Source organism: Melopsittacus undulatus, chromosome 4, assembly GCF_012275295.1.
Source record: "Melopsittacus undulatus isolate bMelUnd1 chromosome 4, bMelUnd1.mat.Z, whole genome shotgun sequence".
In the NCBI taxonomy this organism is placed as follows: domain Eukaryota; kingdom Metazoa; phylum Chordata; class Aves; order Psittaciformes; family Psittaculidae; genus Melopsittacus; species Melopsittacus undulatus.
In genome coordinates, this window is record NC_047530.1 from 54,658,468 (window position 1) to 54,680,143 (window position 21,676).

General features: G+C 42.6%; 1 protein-coding gene across 2 annotated transcripts in view; it reads left to right on the forward strand.

Annotated features, from left to right (window-relative positions):
- The first annotated feature begins 301 nt into the window (after positions 1-301).
- Positions 302-21,676, forward strand: part of LMO1 (LIM domain only 1) — a 62,499-nt gene continuing 41,124 nt past the window's right edge. Inside the window, exon 1 of one of the 2 annotated variants that reach the window (XM_034062122.1) lies at positions 302-331. In XM_034062122.1, the coding sequence (XP_033918013.1) occupies positions 310-331 (22 nt within the window). In that variant the 5' untranslated portion in view covers positions 302-309. Of the gene's footprint in view, positions 332-5,175; positions 5,736-21,676 lie in introns of those variants that run through there. The other variant, XM_005153258.1, reaches the window with a different exon arrangement.

Genomic DNA, 21,676 nt, shown 5'->3' on the forward strand with positions numbered 1-21,676 from the left:
TTTTACTAACTAAACTGGCCCCCGAGCTGCAGCGGCGGGGCCGGGGGGGGGCCGGCTGCTGCACCAGCCCCGCTCCAGCTCTCCGCTCGTAACCGGCCGCAGCCCCGCTCCGAACTCGCGTCCCGGGGCAGCGCCGGGGCGGCCGCACTGCTGCCCTCGGCCTCGGCAGCGCCCCGCTCCCCGGCCCGGCTCAGCGCGGAGCCTCGCCTCCCCCGGAGCCTCGCCTCCCCCGGAGCCGCACGGCGGCGGCTGGAGGGGGAGCGCCCCAAGGAGCCGGAGCGGCGGCGGCCGCCCTCGGCGCCCGGGACAATGGTGCTGGACAAGGAGGACGGTAGGTGGGAGCGCGGGAGTGCGGCCGGTTCCGCACGGGGGCCCTGGGCAAGGGAGGCGGCGAGCGGGGAGGGAAGGACGGAGGGAGCTGCCCCGAGCAGGGGATGCCCGAGCAAGGCTCTGCTGCCCGGCCTGTCCCGCACCGCCCCGCCGCTCACCCGTGTGCTGCCTCACAAAAGGGTGCTGGGGCCCGGCGGGCGCTGTCGGGACGGTGCCGCTTCACTGCCCGGGGGTCGCCCCCTCGAGGGCCGCGTTTCAAGGCCGGGTGGTGCGGAGCCCCTGAGCCCGGGCGTGCCTGGCAGGCTCGGTGCGGCGGTGACCGCGCTGGGGACACGGGCGGCAGCGGCGGCTGCTTGCGGCGGCCAGCGGGGCAGTGCCTGACGCCGGCAGCCCCGTCACCGGGCCCGACATCAGCTCCAGTAGCCTTAGCGGGTGTCGCCGCCGGGCCAACTTCGGTGGCATCCGAGGCCGTGCCGTGCCGAAATGCCGCCGCGCACTCCCGTTGCAGTCGGTGCTGCCTTGCGTGATTGCGTAAATTGCCATAAGATGTCTCTGTGCCGGACTGGTGGGGAGCTTTAACTGGGAAAAGTGGATACCAGGTTAAAGAGGAGAGGGGGAGATGCTTTCCTTGCCTGGGGTTTTATTTTCCCTATTTCTCAGCCTCTTTCCCCTCCACCCTCCCCTTCTCTTTTGATCTGGAGTTTCTGCTTCAGAAAGGTGAGAGTCCACCTGCCACGACCCTGCCGAGTCAGATGGGGCACGAAGAGAAATCAAGGCTCGCTTGTGCGATCCAGCAGTGTGGGAGGGGGCCACAGCGCTGCCAACTAGAAGGTTAAATGCTTACTGCCCCAGAGAGGTGCGTGGGGAGGGAGCTCACTGCAAGCTCGTCACATGCCTCTGGGCCGAGATTCCGTCTCCCGGCGTCTTGTCTTTCCTCCAGTTTCTTGAAGCCCTCTGAAGTAAACCGATGTAGTGTTATTAATGGGGTTTGTAATGCTCCAGTCGAAAGCCCGTGTGCTGGAGAAGAGGGAATAAACTTACCTGACTGGTCAGCAAGACATAACAGTAGAAACACTCTCCTCATCCCTCACCTCCTGTGTGCAAAGGTAAAAGGCTTAAGTAGTAACAGAAAATCTCAGTGAGGGTAATGTCTTACTGGTATGCAGAATAAGGCTTGTGTTTCTCTCTGACCTCATTTTCGGGGGTGACCTGTGTTGTAAGGGTCCCCTGAATTTTGCTTGCCTGCTGGACAAAGAGGGAGGAAGAGCTTTTAACATCTCCATTAATGCCCTTTAGTAGTAACAATAACTGGGTGATGTCTTAATCTCAGTGACTCTGTCAGAGGGTGCCTGCCAACCTGTATCCGTTTCAATCTGATTGACAAGCTAACAGCAGGACGCTGCCTCCGTCACAGAAGTGAGAGGCACAGGTAAGCCAAGAGGAAAACCTGAGATCTGAGGAGGGCTTCCTAATAGGGGTGTTTGTGTTCTTTTAGGTATCACAGACATACTCGTTAAACACAAGGAGCTCGGGGCCTGCATGATGGTGGTGTAAGGAAATGAAACTAGAACCACTGATTACTCAGACAGCTCCCAATAGCCTCCTTCCAGGAGATCTCATGAGTGGTTGTATAAAAGGGAACGATGGTGATGATGGTAGAGGTAAAAAGGAAATTAGTGAGGGGTGCACTTAAAAAGGAGTAAAGTAGGAAACAAACCCCTGATGAGAGGGATGTGGATATCACAGGAACAAACTGCAGTAATGCCTGGGAATCTCTTCTGCTGTTGATGGAATAGTTGTGCTTGATGAGAAATTATGCTCACTTGTAAAAGTGTGTTGGGGAAATTGTGGACAGGAGGTGCAATTGAGAGGAGAAACTTTTTATGAAGAGGTTATTTTACCTTTGTATGCCTGATTCAAATGGGTGCCACTTGCCTGCTCATCTGTGAATGTTAAAAGGGGATGCTGGACCTGCACAGGTTACAAATAGACAAAAATGGAAACTTTCACTAACTAAACCAATTCCTTTTGAAATCAAGCTTGAATGAGCCTGTTAATAAAATTGGGTCTGTTTTACTCCCATAAATGGCTGTCGTTTTAGGATTTTTTTCACCCCTCGCTGAGAGTGGTCTGTTTTCGACCTTCTGAAAGTCCTGGCATTGCGGCTAATAACCAGTTCTCCCCTTGACTTCGAGAAGCTTTGCCATGCAGCGGTTGGGGTTTGAAGATTTTTCTTCTTTTGATGTCTCAGGCAGCAGTGGGGGTATTCATAGCTATTACTGCATGGAGAAGGCAGGATTTCAGACAGATCTCCCCCTGGCCAGTAGCCCTGCTGCATCACAAGGAGGACACTTGCTGCCTGGTAGGTAGAGGTTGCAATGTGCTCCTTGATTTTGCATCCCTGAAGGCTACTTGGCAAGCCAGATCATGGCTATGGCCTCAGAGGGAGCTGCCCACTCTTCTGGCTCCAGGCTGGGGCTGTGCCGGTGCCTTGGGGGTGCATGCTACCCCTAGTGTGACACCAGTATCATCCATGAAGTCTGATACAGCTTTGCGAGTGAAAAGCTTCCTTGGCAAGCATGCTCCGTGGTGCCGAGGGCAGTACAGATGCGATAATACTTTTCTGTGATTTCTACAGGTATCACTGAGGATGAAGGGGCAGACTCAAAAATAGCAACAATAATAATGTTTTTGACTTGATGTGTTGCAGCATCACGTCAAGTTATGGCAGGGAGGTAAAATCATTTCGTATGCTTGAAGTGACATGATATAGCTTGACTGATGCAACGTGATTTGATATTAGAAAATACCATTTAACAGTGGAGCTTTGGCAAATATTTTCCTAAAAAATGCTTTAGGAGCTGAGAGATGGGGGTAAGGAAGAGAAAGGTTGAGACCAAAAAACTTCAAGGCTTGCATGTTAGTCAATTCCACTGCATGTATCACTGCTGAGTTTGCTGTGGGCAAGCCAACCTACGCACCGTGCAGCGCATTTATAAGTTTCAAGATAACGACAGTTAAGATATTTGTCAAATACATAAATGTTTTGATTGCAAAGATCAGATTTCTGCTTAAAAAAGTAAACTGACATCAGGTACCATGATTAATTCCAACAGATTGTGTTAATTGTGTTAATTGACTTTAATTGCTGTACAAATGTGTTGGGGGTTAGAAAACTCTTTTTATTGTTGGTATATGGAATAAGTAAGCAGATAAAGTGTTTCAAAATACCCGTTTGCAAGGGGAGTAATCCAGCCTCTCTGACATGATGAAGTAAAGGAATAAAACGCACATTGATCTGGTACTTCATATATTTTTACAAGCACGTTATGTCTGCTAGTTTGCTCTGCTATGGAAGTCAGCTGCAACAGGCAATGTCCAACTTCATTTTTATCAAAAACCTGCCTTTCTTGCAGTTACTGGGTAGCGTTAGTTCAAATGTACCACATATTTTGGGGTAAGTTTGTCCTTTTTGAGGGTAATAGGGTTGAAAAGTATGCAATCAGAAAGATGGAACATTTTCTAATGGAGGCCAGTAGTATATTAGAAGTATAAAAATACTTTCAATTTAGAAAAACCTGTATTTCTGTTATTTTTTTTGCACTGATGCATTTAACTATTAGACTTTAGTCTTTAGGATAAAGTCCTCTTCCTTCTTAGCTTGTGATACTTCTTAAAAGAAAATGCTTATTTATGGTGGTTGCACTCTTTTGCTAAAATAGGTATTCAACACTTGAGAACTAGTATCACTAGGAAACAGGAGTTGTTGGAAGTACTAGATGAAAACGGTTCAATGTAAAATGATACATCTAACATCAAATATGCTCAAGGACTGTTAGGATTAAGTATTCGGAATGAAAGGGGAAGGAAAAACCACTTCAGCTGCGGATAAGGAATCTAATTAAAAATAGGTATTAAGGATATATAACTTGAGCCCGTTATCATGCTTTTTAGAGTACCATTGTATCAGTTGTAAAGGGAAGGAAGAAGTATCATTAAAGCAGGAAGGAAATGTTTTCTGGGATTAAAAGACAGAGATGAGTGAAATGGTGCTGTTGATCTTGGTAGCGAAGCGCCTGATCCCGCCGTCCTTCGGAGACAACAGATGACATGTCTGAATAAGGGTTGTGAATTGCAGGAAGAAGGATAAAAGATGTGGGCCCCAAACTTGCCAATTTACATATGGGAATCGATGGCATTTCTGAAAAGTGAACAAACCTGTAAGGGTCTGTTCTGCATTTGATAAATTCATTTTAGCATCAACCTAGTGAAAGTGGAGCTATAGTCTCTAGAGCATTCCCTGAAACTAATATTTAGGTGTGAAAACAAACCAAAAATATTTGTACAGAAAATTAGTATCAAGTTTTAGGTCACAACAGAGGTGTGAACGGTAGCTCTGAGTAGCAGGGCTGGTGTAAGGCAGCATAAAGTAGCCGGCATCAGCTGCAGGGGGTTTTGAGTCTCTGACCTGCCAGAAGCTACTGGCTGGTTTCTAACAAAAATCCTCGTTCTTACGATAGCAAATCTGGAATAAACGCTCTGGATGGAGGCATTTATAAAGGGAGAGGGAGCAGGGCTTGTTTCAGAAGCAGGCTGCGAGGCTCCGCTCTGGGGCTCTCCCCACGCCGCTGCTGCTCTGTCCCTAGGAGCTGAGTGCGGGGCCCGGCGCTACCTGCGGGTGCAGTTGCGGATGCGGGTCCGGGTCCGGGTCCCGGTCCGGGTGCGGGCGGCCACTCCGGGCTGCAGGTGGTGCTGCCGAGCTGGGAAGGCTGCTGCTTGCCAGAAAACCCTGACGGGAGAATGAGAGGAGAGGGGTCCCTGGGAAATACGTTCGTTTATTCAATAGCAAGTGTGCAAAGCTCGCAAATTGAAAGACGGAGGCAGCAGTAGTCGGGCTTAGGTATTGCACCCTCTCTGAATATCATTTTAGATTTAGATTCAGCTTAAATCCAACGGGAAAAACACTTTATAAGGTTGAAAGCTGTGTAGTTGCAACAGCCAGGGTTATGAGCTATCAAATGCAATTACGCTAAAATAGATTATACTGTGTAAATTGAGCCATTTAGAAGGTGAGAACCAAAGAAACAGCTCTGATCCCCCTTCTCTCTAAATTGCAGTTTTAGTTCCTTGCAATTCTGAGGCACAAAAGTAGGTGAGACTGCATTTGTATCTGCAAAGTGCTTTATTTCTGAGTGTAATTCTAACTGAGTGCAATCTAGGTTAAAAGCTGGACAACTGGGTAATTAGAGCTCACTTGCTGCTAAAGGACGATCAGCTGTACCATAGCTCATTTGTGTTCCCAGAGACTTGTTCTCTTCTCCCCTGAGCGGAGGCTGCTGGAGAAGAAGCATCTGTCCCCGGACTTTTCTTGATTGCAGAGATGATGGTGCTGGACAAGGAGGACGGTAGGTGGGCTGAGATTGTATAAACCTGTGCTCGGTGTCTTCTGTGCGCTGCTAATGTGGAAATAAATAGTTTTGAAACAGATGCACACTGTGCATATCAGCGTGCTCTGCTTTCAGCTCCTGATATTTTTCTCTTGTGTTGGTAAAAGCATGCTTGCTCTTTTTCTTTAATGTCTTCTCTGGCATGATAGAACCAGTCAAGAAGGGTTTATTCCAGGCTCTTTCTGCTGAAGGACAGCAGAAACAACTTGATTTTGGGTTGTTTTCTGGTTTGTTAGGTTTTTTTTGGTTGTTGTTTGCTTGGGTTTTGTTTGTATTTTTAAATATTTATTTAGATTTTGCTTTTTACAAGTTACTACATACATCCATTTTACCCTGTTTATTTTAATGGCTTTTATTGTAAATCTAATTTTGACAATTTCCTTCCTTTCCATTGCATCTCATTTGGGTATCTTTAACGTGTGCCTTTAATATCTGTTTTTCACAGCTTTTCTTCATAGCTATAAACATAATGACAATAAGCTAATAAGCTGCTCTGGCAAAAAGGCATTGGCTTATTTTAAGAATTTACTCCCTTCTATAAATGGAGGAAGTGGAGGTTCATTTGGGAGGTAATTTAAGGAATGAAGCTGAAGGAGAGCTTGACTTAATTTAGGACTTTGCATATACTTATTTTTTTAAAGCTGCCTATTTCTTATCAAAGATGACTAAGGAGTACGAACTGATGTAAAGAATGATAGAGTTGGTTAGTTAGTAATTTGAATGACCTGATGCCTTCTTTTGCACATTGCCTACCAGGGCACACAGCTTAACTGCGCGGTCACCAGTAGTTTCTAGGACAAATGTGGTAAGTTTAATCACAACTTTTTAATAAGGTTTTCTTAGGCTGCTTTTGGCATAGGTCTTCCCTCATAGCTTGTGCACTGAAAGCAAAGACTAAAACTGAGGCAGTGCAGAATGCTCCTGTAGCCACCCAGATGGACTTCCATTGACAGCACAGCCTCTTGCCAAGGACCTTCAACTTGGCGGCACTTTTTGCATTGAAAAAGGGAACCATATCTTAACTTTTAATGCACATTTGTAGCTATTTTCCCATTGTTTTATTTCACCTGTATACATGGATGAAGCGTGCAGTATAATGGGCATGTTTCTAGATTCTCTGATCTTTAACATTTCTTTTTTTCTTTGTCTTTTTTTTCTTCCTGAAATCTCTTTCTGCATGAAGTCATAGGCAGTTGTCATTTGGAAGTAGCAGAAATTACCGAGTATTTGCAAGACTGTATACAAGATGTACCTTTTCACGGGGAGCCAAAGAGCTTGGAGAAACTGGAAGCTGAGCATTTTGCAGTAGCATTGATTTTACTTGAATATATGTATTGCTTTTTAAAATATTTATGAGACAAATAACTTGTAATTCGAAGTTCCTGTGTCAGACTGGTGCTAATCTTGTATTATGAATAGCACTGAAAGCCGCCCTGTGCTAACAGGTTGGAGCAATATGATTTTTTTGTGCCCCAACCCATTTATGTCTTCTGGTATTTTAAAACTGAATTAAGACTGTACTGAAGAATAATTAGGAAAGAAAGCTTCACTATTGAAAATAGTGGGTGGATGCTCACTTTTAACCAGAGGTTTTCTACTGAAGTTTCTTTTCTTTTTCTCCCCTTCTCGCCTTCCAAAAAAGGGTGATGGAGGAGTACTACCCAGTATTCTGCATCTAACATTTTGACGTGTTTAGCTCATTATAAGTTTGATTTCTAAAACTACCAATCTGGTGTATTCATGTGCGGAGAATTTGAACCTAGATTCTGGGATGGATTCTGAGGATTCGTTTCATTCTAATGAGAAGCATTTGGCAGAATGAAAAAATGTGAATGGACTTTTCACAAAGATTTCACACCTTTAAAATATGAGACCAAACAGAAAGGCATCAGTGTCCTCTTGTATGCAGGCTTGATCCAGTTCTGACTAGGAGTTGATGCAATGTGGCGTCAGTGGCCATGTATAAGTTGTCTTGCCCTTTTGAATTAGTTGGCATCCTAAAACTGTGAAATAATCTTATTCAAGGAAAAAAAGATAGATAATTCCTGGGCTTTATTTTTGTTGAGATTTTATCATAAGTTTCTTTGTTAACACAGTAGAACTTAAAAAAAAGAGACATGAAGCATCTGTTACGCATCTTCTGGATCAGCCTTGGAGTTGACTGGACTGTGGATAAAAGACACGCTAAGTGGTTGAGTATTGCTTAAGCTGGGAAAACAAATGAAGCTAACAGGGTTTCAAAGGCTTTGAAGCAGTGTCGCTCTCAAAGGTGTTCAGTTGTTTTCTTTGGCAATAGAAGTTGAAGCAGCTAGTTTACTTTATTAGAGGTAAAAGGCTACTCTCGTAACCTTCCTCTAAGATGAATTTGGCTGACTGACCTGATTTCTTTCTGGACCACATGTGTTGTGCTGGGTTTGGGGGCTTTTTGGGTTTTTTTTCTCCTCTTTAGGACTTATCTTTTTTAAGGAACATTTAAATCTTCCTTTTCAATTTGTGTTTTCTTATAGAACTATGTTCTGCTATGATAGAGCAATGCAAATCAAGTAGAATAGCCCAAATTAATTCTTCACATTGCCGGCAGTATGATTGCCTGCATGGAATCAATAATGCATCATGGAGGGATCAAATTTTGGAGTATAATGTGTGAATAATGCTTGACACAAAACAAAAATTCAGTCATCATAATAGCAATTAGCAAAAAGCTGCAGCTTATCCCAGCTGTAATCTCTGCTAACAATGAAGCACAGCCTGGTAATCAGCATGTATGGTATGAAATGCACTAATAGAAATCACAGCTCTTTGTTATGCGTGTGTGGGGTGAAAGTTTCCTTTTAGCTAACTTGTACTGTGTTAACTAGACATAGTATCCTTCAACCAAATTACTGTGTGTGTGTGTGTGTGCACTTGTAAGAACACTGATCAGCTGTGTGTTTGTCCCGATGTTTGCATAGGCAGTAGCACCCCAAATCACAGATCCTTTGTGCTTTCAAGCAGAATTCTGATTAAAGAGATCTCAAGAGTAAGCCAAGTAAATAATATATCAGAGGATTCCATTAAACCTGTACCTGTATATGAACCATGGGTTTTATTTTAAAACATTTACATAGTTCATTTAAAAATGAAAAGAAGAATAGAGATAGTCTGTGGTTGTGTGCATTGGGGTTGGAGAGTGGGTCTTAGGTTGATGGGAGGTATTTAGGGCAATGAATATTAGGTAATTTGAAACTGGATTAGGAGCAGCAGTTGGGTTCCCTGTTTTGTAAGAGCACATCTTACCCTGCACAGAAGGAAAGCAGCATTTGGAATTAGAAAAGCAGTGAAATTGACTGTATAATGGCAGTTACAGGAATGGTACCACAGGGCCCTAGCCAGGACAGCAGAGCTGTGGATTGGCTTCACTAATGAGTATGCCAGCTGCCATATGGAAGTACCTATGGACAGGTAGATGGATAGGGAGAGAGATCTACCTCCAGCAAGATAGGTCCTGATGATCCTTTCCATTGATAAAAAATTTTACACACAAAAGTAAGGCACATACAGGTTGTACACAGGCCTAATATATATAGTGCCTTACAGGAAGAAGAGCCTTGCTATGAGCTGCTGGTAACTTGTGTTTTCTTTATAACATACCTCTCTTGGGTATACCTATTGAGGAATCACACAAAGAGAAAGGAGGTGAAATGGCAGGGTGGAATTTTCCTCACATGATGTGGACTTCATTTTTTTGTTGTTGTTGCCTAATATTCCTGAATTTGCCTTTTTTTTTTCCTTCGTTTTTTCTGCTTTTTGTATTCCTCTATCTTGGACCTTCTCCATGTTCCATCACTGTTTTATTTTCCATGTAAAATGAACCACTGCACATAGAATCATAGAATCATAGAATAGTTAGGGTTGGAAAGGACCTTAAGATCATCTAGTTCCAACCCCCCTGCCATGGGCAGGGACACCTCAAAGAATGTTTGATTCAGGTCACCACAGATCCTGTATTTGCCTATTTAGCTGGGTTACTGTTGATTTTTTGAGGACTTCATCTTAATACACATAGTCTTGCTGTAATTTCAGAGGTTTGGTCTGGCTTTAGTTCATGAGCCAGTGTCCTTTTGTGACTCAAATGTACAACAATGGATGAATATATTTATGAAGAGGAGATGGAAGGTTGTAAAAGCAAGAATCTGAGTAAGACCCGAGCACATTTGGCAGCAAAATAAACCACGAGACTTTGGTTTCACCAGAAATGACTAAAAAGTAAAGCTAGAGGTAGTCTTCCTAGAGGTGCCCGTGCCCCTGGAAATGGCAAATACAAATGGCATGAGAAAACCATGAGATAGTAAACTAATTGCCTAAACCTTTTCAAGAAATAAAAAGTAATGTAGTTGGAGCACTGATAAGCTAGATCTCTATTTAATGAAATCTCATCCTATGGGAAGTATGTGAGTGAAAGGAGTTAGCAGGCCTAATAGGAGCAAGCTATTTTGTATGGGAGTATTCCTGCCACACAGTCATAATAGTTCTTAGTGTTTGGTCAGACTCAACAGCTGAAGGATCTGAGTAGGTATCTGTATAAGATGTCATTGTTTTTCATTCCCAGATACTGGTGACACATGATAGTTGTCTCATTGACATAACAAGTATTAAAACACTGTAAGAACACTTTTCAGCTTAGTTAATGTGGCAAAAGAAGAAGCTGGTTCCTGGAAATTAGTTTGCTCTAATTTTGGTTTAATACAGTAGAAAGTATGCTTGATACCCTGGCAGCGGAACATCATTTGTCTTCTTTGGAGTTAGTGTTAAATTTTATTATCTTTAATAGATACAATGTGAACATGTCAGCCTGTTTGTCATAGCCATTCCAAAAATGCTCTCTTATGGTAGAATCTTCAGAAAAATTCCTTTTAAGAGCAGTGCATTATTAATAAAGTAATCCATTAAGTCTGGTGATAAAGGGTCACAGCAGAGTCTGAAATAGGTTTCTTAAATGGTTAAGAAATTTATCATGGTTGGAGGATTAATTGATTTCATTTGGAGGCTTTCTTAAGGTTTTTAGGCTGTATGTGTAGAGATGGTTTTACTGCATTTGGAAATGTGCTTGCTGCTCAAAGTTTTGTTTTGCTGTCATTAGCATGAACTATTACATTTCTGCTAAAGGCAAACTGTTCTTTTAACATTATGACTGATTGCATCTGTGAGGAGTCTTACTTAGGTGAAGAATATGAAAGTTTATGGCAAATAAGTTATTTTACTTGAAATCAATTCAAAATCAGAATAATGGTATCAAGCATTAAGTGTTGCGGCGTAAGAATGAAAAAGGCACTGCAGATGATGCTGAATGCTGAACTATAAAACTCTAATGGGTCTATATCTTTTAAAAATTGGACAGAACTGTCGTCATTTAGAATACATAGACATTGTTTTAAACCGTATAAAAATCACTGCCCCCAACTTCAATAATGTGCATAACTGTTGCCAGGGAATGATTTATTCAGTGAATGTAGCTCCTATTCACTGAAGACTTGGGGGTGGAGGGAAGGGTGAGTTAAAATGAAAGTTGCTCACTATTAGATTAGCATAATTAAACCTATAGATGGTCTGAGAACAATTCAGCGTAGCCACTGTTATTTAATTCTCAGTGTATGTGTGTTTTCTGTGTCCTCCAACAGGATGCCTCCCGAGCTGAAGTTTTCAAGCTCAATGTTGGGTGCTATCTGTGCAAACAGATGCTCAGTTCTCCAGTGAACGTTCTTGCAAACTCGTTTCTTCGTATATTGCGCATCAAAGCAGATTGTGGATGCTGTTTTCCAAATTTAGAGGGCTTTTTTAATTTCATTGAACATTTCTGAATTCTTTATACCAGTGTTCGGAGTTCCTTGCATGCTAATCAAACTGTGAAAGGGTGATTTGAGCAGTGAAAGTATTATTTGCCTTATTTTTAAACTATTGATTTCAACAGTTCTAGTTTCTCTTCAAGAAAAAGTGGATGATTGTTGCATATTCATGACTGAACTGCAGAGAACTTGGACCAGAATTAAACAATTAACCCTCTCGCCAATGCAAACATCCATTTGAGTAGAAGCCAGGGATGTTCCTACTTGGTTTACTATGGATCTCAGATATAGAAATGTATTCCAGAGGACTGTGTTTCTAATAAATAAAAAGGCATAATGAGAATGTAACTGGGAAGGAAGACAAAAGCAGCCATGCTTTAAATTGTTAATGATGGTGCCAGTGGCTGCAGCTTTACCACAGCTGTTTAAATTGATCAGCTAGTGAAAATGTTTTGTTTTGGCATTTTCCCTGCATGTGCAACTCTTTCGAAGGGACTTCTGGAAGCTTTTCAAAGGAATCACGATTTTCTTTTTTTCTTATTTTTTTTCCTTTTTTTCTTTTAACCAGGCTTAGAACACCAGAGTTTCCAGTATCTTGGAATCCTGTATTTAAGGATATAGTTCAATTTTCTTCTGTTGTAAAGTTTTTGTCTGATAAGCCATTGCTTCCCCTAATTTTTTTCTTTCTCCTCCAAAAGTATTGCAAATTACTCGCTGCCCTTAAGAAATGAGGCAATAGCACAGTTCCTAGCTGTCCTTTTTTCCTCATCTCCTCTATTTTCCTGGTGCTACTGAGCTTGATCAGAAAAGCAGAAAGGTGTGATGTCAATTTGTTATGCATCTTTTGGTCAAGCATCCAGTGTGAAATTGTTCTGTAAAATGTACTTTTTCAGAGAGAACTTGCTAGTAATTTGTTTGCTGGTTGGCTCTACCTTGCAGCTGATGTGGGTTAACCAGTACCTCTTTAATTCTTCTGTCATTTTCTTCCGTTCCAGAGAGGTTGCTATACGTTTCAAAACAATGCAGTGCCTTTGAATCAAGTAGGCAGGGGAAGGTTGAACTTTCTGTATATTGACAAGTGACATGGTAGAGATGTATGGGTAAATGACTGGCTTGAGCCAGTGTGCTTGCTGGTTGAGCTAGTCAGCATTGGTGTTTTTGGCAGAAAACCTCTTGCCGTGGGCTCCCACCTGAAAAAGCTCATGAGCAGACCTGTCTGGGACCTTGTTTGAAGCCTGTTCCTGGCACTCTTGATGTCAGGTGTCTTGTGGATAGGCCAAGCCTTAGATAATGTTGAACAACCTGGTTTATTCCTAATGTACTTGCAGTGGGGGTGGGTACTGAACATTATTCAGAATCCATTATATATTTATCTTTATACTCCTTTGTGGAAAATGATTTCTGTAAGTAGCCTGTTATGGTTATGAAAGCCCAAACAAGCATCAGTCTCAAACCCTTTGACCTGTCTGCACAGAATGGAGATCTGTTTTGAAAAGGACTCCTCTATATCTGTTTTTACTCCATGCCCTTCCATTCATTTGCCTATACAAAGCAATAAAGGGTAAAACTAAAGTAACATAAATTGGTCTGTCTTCCTGAATCCATGTCTCGCTAATGTACCCAGATTAACTCAACTGTAAATTGTCTCCTTTGGATGTCGTGTCTTGCTAAAAGTTTCCTATATGATTCATGATTTGGATTGCTTTTAACAGCTATTGGCTAAGCAATATGGTAAATGTACAAGGTGATGCAATTGGCATTAGTGAGAGGATGCACAGGAGCATGTAATGCAGTCAATACTACATTAACTACTGATGCCCAATTACAGAAACTGGAAGAGTGGCTTTTAGGAGCATTAGGACTTGCAGAAGAGCTGAGATCACCTGCCGCTCCTTGCCTAAAAGCTTCACCCTTTATGCGCTGGGATCAAAGCAAACATTTAGTTGTTATTTTGTCATTTATAACAACGAAGGTATTTTTCCCCCTTTTTTCCCAAAAAGTGTCACATTGATGCTTTTAGCACATGTAAAATCCTATCTCCATATTTCAAGATTCTACTTCTATCTCCTGGGGCAAGATTTTATTTGAATAAAAACTCTTTAACCACCCCTGCACTTACTGTTTCTCTGAAGCTTACTACTTTAGCCATTTTTTTTTATTTTAAAGAAATACAAAGTGCAATTTAGAGTGTCCTATTTCAATTTGTCAGACAAGGTTTCCCTTCGCTCCCCCCCAGCTCCTTCCATTTTCTAATCTGCGTATGCTTGTTTGTGACCTCTGCTGGCTTCAAGTCTCTAGAAAGACTGTTTTAAAATACAACCAGATACTGCATAAAACAGGATAGTTGAGTGTGTGACCTATCTGCAGTCCGCATTCAGATTAAGCACACATTGTTTCCACCATTGCTTTTAAAACCCATTTGCAGTAGACAGCAAAGGACCACATTACACTAAAAGTGCATACTTCTAGATTGAGCTGACTGTGATCACAGCTACTAAATCTATTTGAAAAACAATGAGCAATGTCACTCCTACGTGGCAAAACTAACAACCCACAAAGTTCCTTTGGACTTGGAGCAAGATGGGAAGTTAAGCAGCTCTAAGAACACTGAAATATCTTTATATAAAAGACAGCTGGCAGGTGGTTTATTGCTCTTGTAGCAGCATTTGCCTTTACTTCTAGCTATGATACTTGGCATATTGCTGCTGCTTTTAATCCTCAAGGCATTTTGCCAGTATTAATGAGTTTGTACACCCTAAGTTAGCATTCCCTAAAACTAGGGCCTGGGTTTCTGAGGGAATGTGCCTCACATCCCTGAGGGGTGAGCAGGTATCTATTCAAGTTGTTCCAGATTTGTTTTGGTCTGCTTTCTCTCTGTGCAGCCCTTGCTGCCCTGCCCAGCCAAAGAGGAGGGTGAGATCCGCACTGCTGTGTCTTGTGGCATAGTGGGTCCCACCTTGCCTGCTCCCCCATGCTGTGTTTGGAGGTCAGAGCTCCACTGAAGAAGAGGGAAATAACTTGTGGCTCTCATGTAAAGGAATGGAGCACTACTGCAACAGATGTTCTCGGAGTGTTCTGACTGTTTTAGGGCAGCTGCGTTGATCCCCTCTCAATAGGCTTTTTGCTTTTTTGTTCATTCTAATGTATGCCCCTGAGGTTTAGTCCAAGGAATTGCACATTTTTTTGAGGAAAGACTTTTGCTAGTCTATCTTCTTGCCATAATTATGAGCATAGTCACATTCCCCTGTGATTCTTGCTATGATTGTGTCAGTTGTGTTCTCCTCTGCCATTTCATGTGTGCAACAGAAGGTAAGACTGTACCATAAAACATCCTGACAGTCTACAGATGCTTATTTGGCAATGCTGTTTTGGTAGATGATGCCTTAACTTCTTAGCCAGCTGATCTGCTGGTACTCCATGAGATTGCTCTAAGGTCCTGCAGAGCTCAGCCCTGTTATCTACTGATTGTCTGGGTATCCAGCTGGTTCAAGGCTGTTTGCTGTGGCCAGGGGAAGGAGGAACTGGAAGGGCAGGGGCAGAGGCGGAGCACTGCTATTTTTAAGAGGACTGTTGCTTTCAGTTCCTGATCGATGCTCTTTTGAACGTCCGGCGGGAGGGAGCAGAAGGTAACCTGCTGGTTTTCCCCTTGCATTAATGTGTTTAAAAGGTGGCACCAGCAGTGGAGGCGTGGGGGAGCTTGACTGAGCTCTGCCTTTAGCGCAGCTTCAATGCAGACAAGTATCCTGTGCTTGATGCACTTTCCAAGCTGTACAAACAATGCTTGAAATGTCTGAAGTACCCAGCAGGGCAAGTCAAAACGTCCTTGAGCAACTTTGTACTTAGACAATGTTTTCTCTTTCTCTTTGATCAGGAGGGAACAGATGTGTCTCTTCTGCGCCTGTTTGCGCACACCCCCGATGCACACGCATTCCCTGTCCTTGTGCAGGGGGTGCAGTATTTAGGGTAGGCTGTTATTCCTCTTTGTTCCTTCTTATTGCTGTTTTCTTCCAGGGAATCTAACTTGGAATTTAGAGGGGTCAGACTAAACAAGGTTTTAACTTACTCGCATTCATCTCTTCTCTCTCTTTAATTCGGATAGCATAAAAAAAGAAAAAAAGATGTAATAAGGCTCCCTTTAAAAAAATGTATGCATATGTATAATCGATTCATTGACTAGTCTTTTGGGGGGTTTTTAAGCATTCAGTCTAAGTGGGCTGCTCAGTGAAATTTGTACATTCATAAAATAGCTGATTGAAAAGCAATATTTCAGATAAATACAAGCCAGCGATCTATCAGCAGTTGTAATAAAAGCTGGGCTTCAGGCTGTGATTTTATTTTGAAATAATAAGAATTGCTTTATTCTTTTTACTTGAGTTACCATGGTAATTCTGTCGTGTAGCAGTGTTATATTGATTTAGAAAGTGGACAGTAATATTTCTTTTGTGTTATTCTGTTTCTAGGGGTTGATTTCTAATTTCCACTTGGAGATTACTTTTATAAATTTCTTAAGTCCTTCCACTTTTTTCTCTAGCAGTGTAATTTTCCTCTCACACATTGCTATTTTCTGAGCTTATTGGTTTGCTCTTATTTTAAATTAAACTTGCTGGTTTCAAATATTGAAATGACATCTTTGTCTGTGTCTGTACTTTGGTTTAGCAAAATATTACAGTCTTCTGTTTTATGCTTAATAATTTAAGGGAAGCTTTATGTCTGCCATCAGTGGTTGTTGGTAACTCATGACTAAACCAACATAGAGCTTAAATCTCTGACATTTTAATACCGTGTAATGGTGCTTCCACCCTGCACACTGCCTCTTTTATTTTAATTTGCTCTGTGTGTGTATGCTAAAGAAAACAATTAAACTCTGCAGAGATCAGGAGGAGTTTTTAGGTGGAGCTGGCTCTTTGTATCGCCTTTGCACTTGAGAGCACCACTGGGTTTGTCCATCGCGCAGGTACCATTCCTGGTTACCCATCTTCCTCGTACAGTTAAGAAGCCTCAAGCTTTCTGTAAGCAAAACTTTGCCTTGTAGAAGTGCATGTACATACCCCATGGCTGCCAAAAAAATAACACGCTGCTTTAGCTCTTACAGGATTGTTATACCTTAGCTATGGAGCACTGCTCTTAGATTGCTGCTGCTCCAAGAAATGACAGCGTATGCAGGATGTGACTGTTCCTTGTCGCATCTCTTTCTTTTTTTTGTGAATGAGAAATAATGCTTCTGTTCCAAACCTGTGAGATGGGGAAAATGAACCTCAAGCATCAGTTCTTTCAGAAGTGGTAGTTTAGATCCTGAAACCAAAGCCATGAATTCTGCTCTCAAACAGAAGAGGATTAGTTTGCCTTTTAGTATAGAGGGTGGGAGAGCTACTTCATGAGCATTAAGTACAAATTTTCTGATCTCATGAAAACACCACTGAAAGGTTTTGCAGTGCAGGTAAATGATGGGAGGGGAACTGAACTCTTGTTCTGTCGCCTTTTGGTTTCTTTCCCATGTGAAGCTCACAACCATAAGAAAAAGGATCCAGGAGCCCTAGCTGATCTCTGCTGGGATCAGTGCTACAAGCAGGAATTGCCATTGGCTGGAAATGGCCAAAGAAGAGGGAAAGGGTGGCATGGACAGGTGGTGGTTCACCCCAAATGGACTCAGGTATGAGGTAGCTGGAAAAAAGCAAATGCAATCGTGGAATGGATTGAACAATAAACTGCTGGTAATGATAACTGTTAATAATGCTAGAAATAGGCACTGCTAGACCTTGTCTATCATGGGTAAACCATAGTAAACCTCAGGGACAGTAAATCCATGTGGAAACAGGGGCAGAGGATGCTCATGAAAACTGAAGGATCCACACTTTAACTTGTCTACCTTTGGAAAACAAAGGCTGACTGCTCTGCCCTGTATGAGGACAATGGGAGGGGAAACACCAGCCAGGAAGGAAAACAAGCTTTTTACCCCAAAAGATTTTGTTGTCATTAGAACAACTAGTTGGAAATGGCTAAGAATATTTCTAAGCTAACAATTTGGAAGCTTCTGGGCTTCAGAATAGTTGGTCTCTATATCAGCTTTCCCCAAAGAACAGTGGAAGAATAAAGCTGGATCATTTGGGTTAGAGAAAGAGATGGTATGGTACCCTCTGGCTGCAGGAGGTGGGACTCACTAGTCCTCCTCAGACGTCAGTCCATGCTGAGGCATTTATGTCACAGTGTATGAAGCTCTGTCAGTGTTTCCATATAAAACCTATATTTTCATGAACATTCATTTATGGTGAAAGTCTGCACATAAGATCCTGCCTGAGGATACCTTTTCTTTCCTATTAAAATTTTATAAACCCATCACTTGGCTGGGCTTTTTAGTTCCCTGTGAAAGTAAAATAGAAAGGGGGCCCTGATGGGGAAGCATGAAGGATATAGTGTCATTTTCTTCTTCAATGCTCCCTTAAAAATAGAGGTACAAGCTTACAGGTGAACTCCTAGATGGGAAGGGCAAAAGCCATGTCTGTGGGTTCCAAACTTCTCTTCAGTGATGTGATTTGGTTTGATCTGAGTGTGAAAATGTATAAGCAGCTGTTGTTCCCAGAAGTCTCCCCTACCTTTTCTGCATGCAGGTGTTGCTTGTGCTGTTTGGTTTGAGAACAGTGATCCACAAGCTTAAAAACCTTCAAATAGGTCTTGACCTGCAAGGCTGTAATGGCCCTTGGAGCCTTTCTGGCCCATCGGGTGATGTCTGTTACACATTAGTCTGTAATAGCTCCAGAATAAATAACTTGATTTTTTTAAAGTCAGTAATTATATCTCTCCACAATGGAGTGCAATGGCTCCGCATGCTAAACTGCAGTTTGAAAGTAATGCAACAAGAGACTCTTTAATGTCTCTGGGAGTCTCGGTGCTAAGCGCAAGTCTAAGCTCTCTTTCTCCAGCATTTTCTTTGTCATTGCTTACTCGTATTACAGCATATCCACACTACCAGGAGCTGATTCCCCACATTCTCTGTGATATGGCAAACAAATACATGATGCTATGGGTCTCTGCAAAATAATGCTTTGGTTTTTCCCCATCACACCTGCTTTTCAGGAAGAGTTTCAGCTGATAATTTGAAGTCATCTTAGTAGGGCACTGTGCTCAAGAGAGCAATCTTGCCCTGGTAGGAGAAAGGACTAGATGATTTAATAGACTTTTTTTTATAAGCATTTCTCTCTGTAGATGATCTTTTCACAGGATACAGTGCTGCTTGCATCCTAAGTTGGGATTTGGGTTTGCTACCCCCTACCTAAAATATATTTTCTTTCCCTATGGTTCATTCAATTATAACTCTAGGATATATCTTCTGGGACTGAGTAATTGGCTAGGTCAGAAGTAATCTTTATTTTCACTAGAGAGATGTTTACAAACTGATGCTGTAGTATCTCTTTAAAACCCACTGAGAATCTGATTAAAGGCCTGAGGATCTTCTGCAAAGATTGCCTGCTCCCAGTTGACTTGAAAGGGTCAGCATGCTGTCACAGTTTCGACGACTAAGAATTAACTTAAGGCTGATTCAAATGCTACTCTCTGTGTACAGCATTGATTGGACTGCTTTCAGATGGCAAGAGGTAACTTTATACTGTAGCATGTGTGAACTCCATTTAGTTAAATAGGAAAGCTGAATGAATATGGTTTCTTGTGGCACAGGAGCTCAAAGGTGAATGTGTTATACCCCTTCTGCCCTGAATTAAATACTTTGGGGAAGGTGGGAGAGAAACATAATGCTCTCCCATAGGTAGCATGCTTGGGACAGTGAGTGCTGCAGCTGTTCTTTACCAAGTGCAGCAACTAAGTTTCACATAGTCTTCTTCTTATCTTCCATTACACAGGGTCCACCCTGTAGGCTTGACCATAATGAGATGGGATTGCTTGTAGCGGCAACAGCAACAGTGCTCTTTTGAATGGCAGAAAAGATGCAGACCAAGTAAGATTGGTTAGATGCAGTATTATCACTGCTCCTTTTTCAGGAATTAGTAGTAGCACTGAGGTTTTTAACCTGGGTTCATGGAAGCATCAGTGCTCAAAGGCATGGTGCATTGATGTGGGAAACAGCTGGTTCTGGTTCGCACAAAGCTGTGGGGTTTGTGGTACCGCACTTCCAGTTGCGAGCCTTGGTGTAGCTTTTATAAGGCCCTGCTGACATAATGATGTGCTCTGTGAGAAACAATGCCAGGCTGCAGACTGGCATATTTCAGCACTGTCAGTGTGTGGACCAAAGCAGCAGTGCTACTGTTTTTGCTGCAGCTGAGTCCATCATGTGGAAGTTCTGCTGAGCACCTTATGGAAAGAAAATGGGCTGAGCTGAAGTGCACTCATGAGGGCTGGCTTCTGCCTTCTTCTCCTTCTTGCTCCATCAAGCCAGTGGGTGCCTCTAGCTGATGGAGCTACCAGGGAAGGTGCCCCACCAGCATCCTCCTTCAGGGAGGATGCAGGGGCCAGCTGGTCAGTGAGCATCTTGCTGCTTAAAAGCAAAGATGGAGATTCCTGATTTCTTTCCTCATGTGATGTATGGTCAGCTAAAGGCTCTTTTGGTGGTACTGTCACAGCATCTAGGCTTTTCTCTGGGTTTCATAGGTGCATCACTGCTGTCCATGAGTGAACAATCTCAAGGGGTTAGTGCGTCTATGTTGAAAGGGTTCAGATTTCCTTGGGTAATTTCTTCCTAGTCCTGCAGTGAGTGTGGTGTAGCTGTAGGCTGAGATCTTAGGCTAACCTAAAGCCTTGGTGTGGGTTTTTGCTCTTTCTTGCCTTTTATTTCCTTTGTCTTGCAACTGTTGTAATAAGCCCAGGAGGAAGAGGTGCTGGAAATGATGACAGGCTCTGAGTTAGAGTAACCAGAGAGGCTATGCTGCAGTCACATGATGCTCAGCTTTAATTGTGCTCAATGCAATTTCTGCATCCTCATGGGCAGTTACTGTGCAGTGTTCCTGTGTGGTGGCCACACTTGCATCCAGAGTTGCAATTTGCCACTGGTCTCTCTCAGAAGAAAAATATGCACTGGTACGGTCCTGAGAGAGCTGAAGGCAATAGCAACTGTGCCAGCCAAGGTGGACCATTTTGATATCTCTTGTTAGACACCAGCTATGAAGTCAGGCAATTTCTATCTGTGAGAACTGGTAAATGACACCAGAGGCTGACAGTCTCGTCCCTTCACCATTCCCAGACTGGAGAAGTTTAGTTGTGGCATGTTTCACTGTACACAACTGTATCCATTTTCTATACAGTAAACAGAGCTCTGATTGCTTCTTGGGATGAATATTTTTTGCTGTCTTTTGCCATAATAAATTTTTTATCAAATTAAACAGTGCATTCAATTAAAGAGCTATGGATGTGTCATGGTAGTCCCTGTGCTACACTTGATGGATACTTCTTTTCATCCTGTCTCCTTTCTGCTCAGAGTGCATGGCTCTTTCCTCATGAATGATCAAGCTCCATGTGCTTAAGTCTGAAATGATGACTTGTTTCCCACCCACGCCTCTCATCCCAAGGAACTAGAGAAAAAATTGAGCTCAACAAAATCTTTGCCAAACCCTGACCTATACTTAAGGTTTCTCAATGTGTGCTGCTCTCATTTAGTTTGTAAGCTCACAGCAGTGACTCTCCAAAGGACACTCCTTGGTAATGCGTAGTCAAAGAAAGCAAATGTTTCTTGGTCTTGGTTTCAGTTTCCATTAGATTTACAGGGCAAGCCAGTTATGAAGATTATTATGCTGCTTCCTGCTACAGGAGTCATGTGAGTTGTTACTACAGCATCAGCTGTGAAAAGTGTGACAAGTCTCATTTTGTTTCGATTAAATGAATACTCTTCAAATGGTATTAACCTAGTTAAAATGCTTATCAAAGCAAGATCTGTAAAGCAAGCTGGGTAGGTGTGTATTACTGTTTGAAGCTGTATGAGAATGCAGGAGGAGGAGTTGATTTCAAACTTTCCTCACGCTGCATATCATGATCAAGTGCTTGAGGCAACTCGAACATCTGAATTAGTTTGTCATTAAAGGAGGAAAGGAGGAGTGTTGATAGCAGGGCTGTGTTTACTCAGCATTTCCCTGCAAGCTC